This window comes from Piliocolobus tephrosceles, unplaced genomic scaffold (assembly GCF_002776525.5).
Source record: "Piliocolobus tephrosceles isolate RC106 unplaced genomic scaffold, ASM277652v3 unscaffolded_35668, whole genome shotgun sequence".
NCBI lineage: Eukaryota > Metazoa > Chordata > Mammalia > Primates > Cercopithecidae > Piliocolobus > Piliocolobus tephrosceles.
Window position 1 is genome coordinate 3,773 of NW_022319496.1, and position 11,524 is coordinate 15,296.

The 11,524-nt window shown below is 36.8% G+C and overlaps 1 protein-coding gene across 1 annotated transcript; it reads left to right on the forward strand.

Annotated features, from left to right (window-relative positions):
* Positions 1 to 222: 222 nt before the first annotated feature.
* On the forward strand, positions 223 to 7,372 carry LOC113222857 (otolin-1-like). Its single transcript, XM_026452443.1, is given in 4 exon segments — positions 223 to 583; positions 2,581 to 2,670; positions 5,785 to 5,847; positions 6,474 to 7,372. Coding segments are annotated over 4 exon segments (1,413 nt in total).
* The last annotated feature ends 4,152 nt before the right edge of the window (positions 7,373 to 11,524 follow it).

Sequence of the window (11,524 nt, forward strand, 5' to 3'; positions counted from 1 at the left end):
TAAATAATACACAAAATATTCTGTAGTGATTCAAGCACACATTTACATATTAAATATATTGAAAATATATCATTCTACATTATGCATATTGTTCATTCTTATGGTTCATATACATATATATTTCTTTTATATGAGTATATATTTATATCACTTACTCTTTTCATTTGGACCTCATGTAATATGTATATATTTTACTATTATATCTTTCTTCCAGCCTCAAATATGTGGATGTTTTCTTGGCTTTGTCCTATTTTAATTATTTTGGCTATTGCTGGCATGAACACAACAGCAAAGACCACACCATATACCAAATTTATGAAGAAATCTGAGAGAAGAGAGATGCCAAAGGGTCTAAAGCCATCCAGTGGCCCACCTCCAGAAGAAGAAACCCTCTTCACAGAAATGGCTGAAATGGCAGAATGAATCACCAAACCCTCAGCCTTGGATTCTGTCTTTGGCACTGGCACTCTCTTTCCCTTTGAAAACTTCACACTTGACACAGCTGATTTCTTTTTGAATTGTTGTGATTGTTGTTCAACTGTACCTGGCCAGAAAGGAGAACCTGGAGAGACTGGACAGCCAGGTATTTGAAAATATAAGAAGTCATGTTTCTCACTTGTACGTTGGTAGAGTTGAGAGGTAGGTTGTGGGGTGAAATTGTCCCAAGAGTTTCTATGTTGCCATGCAAATGATAACAGGTCTAGGTGTCACATTGTTATAAAAGCAAATGGGTGCTGTGTTGCTCAATGCGGTAATTAATAAATATTAAAATTAAAATTGAATAAGGTAAAAAAATTCAGTTCATCAGCCACATTAGCCATAGTTCAAGTGCTCAACAGCCACTGTATTGGACAGCACAGATAGCTCTTCCATCATTGTAGACAATTATACTGGACAGGGCTGGTGAGAGCAAAGTCAGAGATTACCACCCCCAGCATGGTGCTGTGGTTCTTTAAGATGCACAGGTTTATTACCAGTACAATTTTTTCATTAGTGGCTGATTTTAAAAGGGTAAATGAAACTTCTGTTGCCTTGCAAGAATATGTGCTGACTGGTGGATTTTCTGGGTGCTATTTGTAGTTAGGATTAGAAATGGAATGGCTCTGAGGTGGAGAATAAAGCTTAGGATTCCATTTGCTTCTCATTGAATTTCTGAGGCAATACTGTGTCGTTGCCCAGTGACTTTCTCATTTGAATGCCATGGTTATGTATTTCAAGATTTCAGATGTCTATAATACATACACGATGAATATGCTCTCAGCTTTATTCTAATGCATTTCAGCTTTTACATGTCATTTAGAAGAGAATTCAAGGTAAAGTTAAGATCAGAATGCCAATTTAAAATTCACCATTCCCTGAGGAATTTAATGCTATAAACTCAGCAATTATACATCTTCACCAAGCTTTTCATTCATTTCATCCCATTTTAGGGACCCTTTGGGAAATGCGGTTAGTATTTATGCAGAGCTGCATTAAGGAGTCAAGGAGATGGGCTGTAGCTTGGGCACCAAGATATCAGGATTGCTAAAATATTACTGAAAATTTTAATGAGAGTGAGAAAATTATATTTACCAGAAGTCTTAATATCCTATCTGACTGGTAAGCTGCTAGGGGGTGAAAATTCCAAGGGCATGGTCACGTAGACACAGCTGGTTGCTAAACTATTTGCTAAGGCTGTGAGTTCTGTAACGTCAGGGCTTTTGTTTTACCCAGTGGTGGATTTAACTGGGCTGTTCTCAGGGTTCATTCTCTCCTCTAAATATATATGACAAACAATTCCAAGGTGTGCCAAGTTATTACCCTGCCTGGGGAGCTCATACGTCTTAGTCTGCTGGTTCTGCCACAGAGCATAGTGCTTAAGAGCTCAGAATGCTGAGACTATCTTGGTCCTACTTAGGGAAGCTACTCTGCTTTGGGAAATCTTAGTCCATTCTTTGGGTCTTGGCTTAATGCCATTTTCTCAAGGAAGCCTCTGATCTCATCAATTAAGTCCTCAGTAAGATCTTCGTATTTTTCTTTATATCATTTACTACAATTTGACAATTTCTATGTATTTGTGTGGCTATTTGTTCAATACTTTTCTTCCATAGACTCTCAGCTTCATGAGAGTAGGGACCGCTGGAATATTGATGGCTGCATTCCTAACACCTTGCGAGGTGCTTGGTGTATAGGACACCTCAGAAATAGTTAATGAGTAAATGAGCAAGTGAATAAAAGGCAAATGCAAAGGTGCTAGGTGTTTTTACTTCCAATGTGAAAGTGTGGTCCACATGAGGTTAAGTGTCAGATTATCATTTTGGTCCTGTTTGATATAGTGCTGCTTCCCTGAATCATTCCATCACTGCCATGAATACAGTGACAAGTACTAATGGGCTCAATTTATCTATTCAGGTACTACAAAAATGCAAATCAGACAAAAATATTGCCCTTAGGACTCTGTGATGGTTTATTTTCACTCAGATGTTATCATTAGGTCATTGATACTTATTTATTGCAATAAAATGCTTTTTTTCCCCCCTATCTAATGAACTTCAAAAGAGAACTTTTATATTCTGATGTGATTTACAATCCCATTTCTAGGTGCTAAAGGCGAGACTGGAAATTTGGGGATCCCAGGGCCACCAGGGGTTGTTGGGCCCCAAGGCCCTAAAGGCTACAAAGGAGAGAAAGGTAGGTAATTCATTCATGTCAAAACTCAAGAGACATCCTGCATAATTTTTCAGAAGAGCAATTTGCTACTTAAATACTAGATTCTTGAAGGTGAGTCAATTTTAAAAAATATAAATATTTGGTAAAGCACATTATATTTGATATAAATATGTTAACTTTCTAAATAGCCAACTGAGAAATTTTAAACTTACCTGGGAACATTGAATGCCTGCATGCAGGCACACAGATTGTCACACAGCTTTTCCATCTCTCATTGGTCACCTGGCTGATCTAGTGACTAGCAGCCATAGAGTATATAGTCTCTGGGGAAGGGTACAGAGATACCCTTCCTGTACATGCTCATGTGAGCCTACTTCCTTTGTATGCAAATAATTTTGTATTAGATGGAACTAACTAGTGCAGGCAATTCTCTGAATATTCAATTTAGGTAGATAGTATGCCTGCTAAGAGGAATTTAATATATCCCTTGGCTCACTCTGAAATCAGAGCCAGTGTCAGTGGTGGGAAGACATCTTAATTAAAACAGAAGTAATCAAGCTTATAATAATGACATTGGGCCAGTCATTTTCTTTCACCTGGAAATTGAAGGAGATGAACTAGATATTTATTTATACCTTGTTTACTATCAAAGAAGATTTGTAGTTATGAGTGCTTTTATAGTTCTTTTCAAGCTCAGAAATTCTGTAATTCCATAAGTGTATCAGTAAAGAAGGCTTTCTGCCCCAGGAAATCCCTGGTTCTATAAGTGCTTAAAGGTACTGAAGGAAAGCTACAGATTCACTAGGATATTTAGAAATTCCTAAGTGAATACCAGCAGCCTGCAGAAATACCATCTATCCATCAAGTTAAATGTTTTAGCCTCAGTGTCACATGTCAAAAGACCTAATACCATCTATACATCACCCTCCACATGGCTCAGGAACTGCCTAACTCATTTCTGGTAGAATATTCGGTGAAGTAATTACTCAAAAAAAGATGCTAAGGGAAGAGAGAGCTACTTCACACTTGTCAGTTATGTGATTTTCATTCTTGGAAACATTTAATCCTTTTGTGCCTGAATTATGTTAGCAGAAAACCTTGTGAAATAAAGATGAGCAATGAACCTCCCCAGTGATTCACACATTTTGGAAGCTAGACTTCTGGAAATAGAAGAAAAAATAGGGAAGTGTAATAAAATAAGGTTCTTAAGAATACACTTTGATGAAGGATCAAAAGTAGAAATTCATTCAACCGTTCTTTATAAAGTAGCAACTCTACTTTCCTTTCAGTTCCAGGCTTAGCTTGGACTCTTGGTTAAGACAGAAAGTTAGAAAAAAAAATGAGTTGAATGATTCCATTCCAGTTAATCATGACCTGGTTGAGTAAATTAGGGGAAGCAACTAAACTTTTTAAAAGAACTCAAGAACCAGCATAACTCTGTGTGGTGAAGGTTGGTATTTGAGTATTGGCAAAGACTAGGAATAGAATCGGCTCCTCCCTTCCATTTAGGGCTGGGTTCTCTCAAAATGCATCCAGTTATTTTCCTGATGGCCTATGGTTTAATTTCCAAATTTTCCTTTTTATGCAGAGTGGTGTTGGGGTAGCTAGCAACTTAGAAAACTCTGCTAAATGACCTATGGTGGGATTTCTCTAGTTGTTCTTATGAAACTGGGGGGAGTCTATTCTCACCACTTTTAATTTGGCTTAGGATTTATTTTTTCCCTCACAAAAATAAAACAAAATGTGTTAGTTATATCATAAACAATATAGGTAGCAAATTGATGCCAACCAATGTTATATGTGGTTGTATTTGACTCTGTCCAATGCTTTAAAGTTTTTCATACCTCAGCTTCTCTTGTTGATAAAATGATGACAAAAATATCTTCCCTACTTTTCTTGAAAGGCAGGTGCTATAAACTTCTATAAATTAAAAATTTTCCAATTGATTAAATGTGTTATGTTATATGAACCTGTGTGTTATAGAAGAGGGTGTGTTAATGTCAAGTAAAAATTATGTTAAATGTCAAGTAAAAATTATGTTAGGTAAAAAGGCTGGATTAAGTAAAGAAAAGGTAAGAGCTTTGAACAATTATCTACACAAAGTAAATGTGTAATAAGAGTGAGATATTATCAATACTATTATTGTTGTTATGCTAATTTGTAGTTGAAATCAATTCAGTGTGACTGAACTATAATAGTATGGGCTTTTAGTGAGGCCCAATATAAAACCATATTTTATGGTAATATGACAATTATCTGAAAATCCAGATGTTTTCATTTTTTTCAACTATGAATTCCTACAGTTCTATACTTACATAGATGCTCCATATAAAGAACAGTTTTTTTTTTTTTTTTTTTTTTTTTTCCTGGACGTTTTTTTGTTATCATTAGTTTTAGCCAACTGCAGGATGTTGTGCCCTGTGTTTAAACTTGTAGGGAACATGGCATTATTTCTCAGGCGTTGTGGCCATATGAAGAAGGCATTTTAACTTTATTCAAAATTCATGTTGGGAAAACCATGAATACTTACATATATAATACAAGCAGAATGTCATGAGTTTTATGAGAGGTTTGAAGAGCCATGGAAATGCTGAGGGCAAAGATGAATTCTGTTTCAAGGGATCACTGCCTCCAGATCTCTTTTAAATAGTTTACCCGTTAAAATTAATTATTCCTAATGACCCTCAATACATTTTTTTTTTTTTTTTTTTTTGGACAGAGTCTCACTCTGTCACCCAGGCTAAAGTGCAGCAGTGTGATCTCGGCTTACAGAAATCTCCACCTCCTGGGTACAAGTGATTCTTGTGCCTCAGCCTCCCAAGTAGCTGGGACTACAGGTGTGCGCCACCACACTCAGCTAGTTTTTTGTATTTTTTGTAGAGATGGGGTTTCACCATGTTGGCCAGGCTGGCCTCGAACTCCTGACCTCAGGTGATCCACCCGCTTCGGCCTCCCACAGTGTTGGGATTATAGGATTGAGCCACCATGCCCGGCCTACATTCTTTTTCCACACAATTTTACCTTTAGCCCATTTTGGTTGAAGAAAACACTGGAATGTGACATGGTTGTGAGAGGAATATTAAATATATCATAAATGATGTAGTTGGTAAAAAGTTAATCTTAATATCATTTTAGGACTCAAAGGAGAACGTGGGGACCAAGGAATTCCAGGATACCCAGGAAAACCTGGAGCACAAGGTAGAGCATGAAATGTATCTACTGTGTACAGTCATGTGCACAATATAGCCCTTCATTCTCTTCCTGTTTGTATTTAAAATCATCGGAGAGGTAAGCTGAAAATACAAATTACTGTTATTCTTCTAATAATTCGGTGTACTGACTTGATGAAGGAGAACCAGTCTAGGAATTTGGAGACCAGGTAATAGTATCTGTGTTCTGCTTCTCTCTCTAGCTGTCAATGGAAAATAAAAATCCCTCACTTGTTCTGGGTCTCAGTTTCCTTGCCAATAATAATTTAGGCTCGAATGGACAATATGGGGGTAAATGCAAAGGGCAATGGAATACAATGAACAACTACAGTCCTAGTACTCTTTATTATCTTAAAAGTAAAAAACAAAAATAACTAGATAAATGACATCTGAATATAAGCCACTGTTTCTTGGAAGCATTAACTATTCCACTTCTAAGAGGATGGCATAATATAAATTATTCATTGTCAGAGCCTCCTAAGCACAGTTTTTACTGAGGCAAGAACCAGGTTTCCTAATTAGTAGGTTTGTTTCTACTTTTTTGAGCTCTGTGGTAATAGCATGCTGCTTATGGCCTATGTGGTCCTTAAACGTTATTTTAATTTTCCATTTCAGGTGAACCTGGCCCTAAGGGAGATAAAGGAAACACTGGTTTGGGAGGAGTGAAAGGACAAAAAGGCTCCAAGGGAGACACATGTGGGAATTGTACCAAAGGAGAAAAAGGAGACCAAGGGGCTATGGGCTCACCGGGCCTGCATGGAGGGCCTGGAGCCAAGGGAGAGAAGGGGGAGATGGGGGATAAGGGCTACTGTGGAGATTCTGGGGAGAGGGGAGGAAAAGGACAGAAAGGTGAGGTGGGTATGAAAGGAGAAAAAGGTAGCAAAGGAGACAGTGGAATGGAAGGCAAAAGCGGCCACAGTGGTCTGCCTGGGGCCAAAGGTGATCCAGGGGTTAAAGGAGAAAAGGGAGAGTTAGGTCCTCCTGGTCTCCTGGGACCTACTGGGCCAAAGGGTGACACTGGCAGCAAAGGGGTCCGAGGCCCCATTGGGAAGAAGGGCTTTCGGGGCTTTAAAGGCTCCAAGGGTGAGGTGGCTAGAGTGCCCCGGTCAGCTTTCAGTGCTGCTTTGTCAAAGCCTTTTCCTCCTCCTAACATCCCCATCAAATTTGAAAAGGTTCTCTATAATGACCAAGGGAATTATAGTCCTGCCACTGGGAAGTTTAACTGCTCTATTCCTGGGACATATGTTTTTTCCTACCATGTTACGGTGAGGGGGCGACCTGCTCGAATCAGTCTGGTGGCCCAGAATAAGAAGCAGTTCAAGGCCAGAGAAACTCTCTATGGTCACGAAATAGACCAGGCCTCTCTCCTCATCATCTTGAAATTAAGTGCAGGAGACCAAGTCTGGCTTGAAGTGTCAAAAGACTGGAATGGGGTGTATGTCAGTGCTGAGGATGACAGCATTTTTACTGGGTTCCTTTTGTACCCAGAGGAAACTTCTGGAATTTCACCATAAATTTGTGTCCTGAATCCTGTAGTTTAGATTTAGTGGAATAAGTCAGTTAACATAGAGTAGTGCCATTAAAAAACAACTTCCATGTTTTCAAGATTATAAAAATAATACAGAAAAATTAAAAGAAGTCACCTAGAGTCAATTATTAGTCCTATTTTAAGGCACCTCCTTTAAAAATATTTATATGTATTTGAGAGCATATGTCTACTAACTTTGTAGCTAGCTTTTAAAATTTAGCATGATAATATTAGCATTACTCATTCAATTTAAGTAGAATAATTAATATTTGTATACAAAGTATGAATGGGATTTATAATTAATAAATATATTCTTACTAAATATCTTCTATATCTCAGTAAATGTGTGTCACTTCTTTCTGTGTGAATTGTAGAGTATGAGAGCAAGTTTTTGACTATCTTGGGTGGGTTGCCTTCTGACAAAATGGAACTATTCTCATGTTAGTTTAATTCATGGAGATAACACAGAAAGGGTGGCAAAGACTAGCTAAAGGATATTTAAAATTTATCAATGTGTAAAGGTTTGCTCAGAAAACTTGTATTATATGGACTTGTGTGTTGGGTAAAATGTAAGAAAAAGTTGGTAATCATAGTGAAGATGAAAGCATTCATCAAATTATTGTGCTTAGCAGAACTGAATATCCCCAAAAGAATCAAGAATAAAATGAAATCATTATTGATCTGAATTTTTGCCTTTTCTTCATGATAGAACATTTAATTAGGATAAATTCTTTGGCATCATTATCATTATCTCTGTAATAATTAATTCCAGTTATTCAGAGATAACATTGCTGGAGCAGGTGGGGATTTGGGAGTTCATTTGCAATGCAAATGTATAATAATTGTGAATATTTGATAATTCAGTGGTTTCTTTCTTCTTTTTTTTTCTGAGACAGGATTTTGCTCTGTAGCCCAAGCTGGAGTGCAGTGGAGCGATTCTGGCTCACTGCAGCCTCAACTTCCTATGCCCACGTGTTCCCCCCACCTTAGCCTCCCAAGTACCTTGGACCACAGGACTTTGTCACCATGCTTGGCTAATTTATTTATTTATTCTTTATTTTTGTGTAGATGGAATCTCCCTATGTTACCCAGGCTGGTCTTAAACTCCTGGGCTCAAGTGATCTTCCTGCCTTGGTCTCCCAAAGTGTTGGGATTACAGGTGTGAGCCACTGTGCCTGGTTGGTTTAATTTTTTTAAAAAAGAAAATTTACTGAATCCAAATTGAATTTGGTTCTATGAAGGTATAGTTATGCAGATTTGCAAATCTTGGTGCATCAAGACAGGGAATGGGGGATAGAAAACTTTCTGGTCTTGCTCTGCCTACTTTGTTGCACTGCCCACTTTGGCAAACATCATTCACTTTATATATATTTTTATATCTATATGTGTATATATACACACACACTTGTATATGCACACACATATATACACATATGTATATACACACATATATCTATATACGTGTGTGGGTATATATACACACACATATATATACACATATATATGTACACACACATATATACACATATATATGAGTGACAGTCTCAAAAGTGAATGATGTTTTTACACATGTATTTCTCAAACTTGTTCAGAGGAATACCATTTCTGGAAGTTGTTATTATGAACTACTGGAAAAAAGTGGGTTCTGCATCAAATAAATATTGGAAGTACTATATTCTATCTTCCTATTGTAGATCTATGGAGCACATTAGTGTAGTCTCAGATATTCCACAGAAAATAAGTTTGTTTAATTTTGTTTTATCCAATGATCACGTTTATTTTGGATATAGAACTGATCAAGTAACATACTGTGAAAGAGCATTGTGTAGTATATCCATTTTGGAAATGTTGCATTCGTTTCTCATTTAAGGATCCAACAGGGGTAAATTTAACCCCTGACGTTTCTCCCTTTCTTCAGCAATTCCTCCCTATTTAGAATGTAATATTGCTTTAGTTGTAGCTGTGCTTGTATTTGTCAGAGGGAGAATAAGATAATTTGCAAGTGATTTAAAAAGTGATGCTTATATTTAAAATTTTTTCTTTTTCCAATTAGAATTGAATAATAAAGAAATTCAGGAACTTAGAGTTTTGTCTCTTATTCATAAGTTCTTATTTTTATTTTTTTCTCTTTATATCATTTCTATGAGTGGATTGGAACAATTTGGGGAGGCTGAGAGGCAAGCAGCCTAGAATATAGAAGAAAAAACCACACCACAGGATGTGATACAAAAGAGAACCAGACAGAGGGCTGATAGGGGTACAACAATTCATATGTAAGATTTGGGGTATCAGTCAGCATCTGACACCAGTGTTTGTGGCTGACACTTCAGAGGAAGTCTGGAGTTACAAGCTCAGGGTTAGGGTCCAGGAGTAGTAGTTGATTATGAATTCTTTCTGAAGCATCCAAACCAAGGAAGTTGCTGTTCTCTGGTAGTGGCTTTGGGAGGGAGGTTCTAGGTTCTTCATGCCATTTTCTCTATGAAGGTGAAGAACTGGACAACTGAGTACCCCCATCTTTCAACAACATTATGTCTCCCATTTTCTCAAAAGTAGAAAAATCAAGGAAAGTAGAAAAAAGAATATAAAATTCAAATCCCATCTCAAGGATTTGAACACAAACCCTACCCTGTTCCTACCCTGATGATTACCAAATATACACACCTGAATGCCAGCCCTGAGTACCAACTGCTTAAACTGCTGAGAGTGAAATGGACATCCCAAGCTTAACATGACAAAATCAAGCTGCTCCTCCTGCATTCTTCCTTAACTCACATAGTGATAAGTTCTGTTCAGCTTCTCAGGCTAAAACCTTGTGTCACTTGATTTTTCTCTTTTATACTTAAATTTAATTTGTCAGATAATCCTTTGGTGCTTTCTTCAGAATGTGCACAGAGTTTGAGAAACAGTGCCTCTTCACTGCCACAACCCTGGGTCAAACTACAGCCAAGTTTTGCAATAACTTTGTAACTCCTCTCACATATAAGAGATCCAAGGCCCAAATGCAAATAAAGCTCAACATACCACATATTGAAATATTTAAAGCTTAAAAATGAAGCTAACAAACATTTATTTAAAATATCTTCTATCCTTCTACTTTGAAATATAAGCATTTTGTTGAAACAAATAGAAAATAATGTTATGGCTTTTTACATGATTCACAGTAAACAAAATATCAAAAGTGACTTAATTACTATGGTTTATGTCTGGGTATCCTAGTAATAGGCAGGTAATATTTGAATGAGTAATAAGACAAAGACATTAATTCATAAATTACTCTATATTTATCCCATAAATGTTATTTTTAAAAATTAATTTCAGAAAAATATGATATGTTTTATAATCAAGCTTTCCATACAATACATGTTCTGTTGACAGTTTTTTCAAATTTGACCACCTTTGCTGAGTCATTGTATTTCTTAGTAATTTAAAAAAATTAATTTCTATTTAGAGAAAGTTTTCTCAGGTGAATTGGCAATAAGACTTGAAAATGCAGTAGTAATTTTATGATTAAGTTTTGGTTCAAATTGTAAGGGGGTTTGCATAAGGTGTATTATTACTATTGCAGACAATATTGGAAGATATTGAAATTGTATATATAAACCAATGATCAGTTACATTGCCATTTCATCATCTCTTAAAATACTATTTTAGAACCTACATCCATTATGAATTTTCTGTCTAGACCTGCATTAATACAAATTTGGGTGATATGAATTCTTATCCTTTAGCCATTAAATATGCAACTTTTGCAAATGCCATGCAATTCACAAGTAACTCAAGAATGGTAAAATGAAACACAAAGAAAAAATAAGAAAATGAATACCCAGCACAACTGATGTATAATACACTGTTATCTATGGTATTTGTGCTCCCCAAAATGAAAGACTTGATAAGTTAAGTTGCTTTTCTTTTAATCAAGCCCACCCATTGTCAGCTCCTCCTGTGCCATACCCATGATAGCAGCAGTACAACCCAGTAAACCTGATGGTGTTTGGAGGTGGTCACCTTTCATTTGATGTGCAGAGGGTAAGAAGCATGGAGATGAGTTTCTCAGGGTTCCTGAAGGGTGTTAGTCACAGGAGCACACATTTAAGATTACAGATTGTACTGAGCCAGAAATGAACACTGATCTCTAATC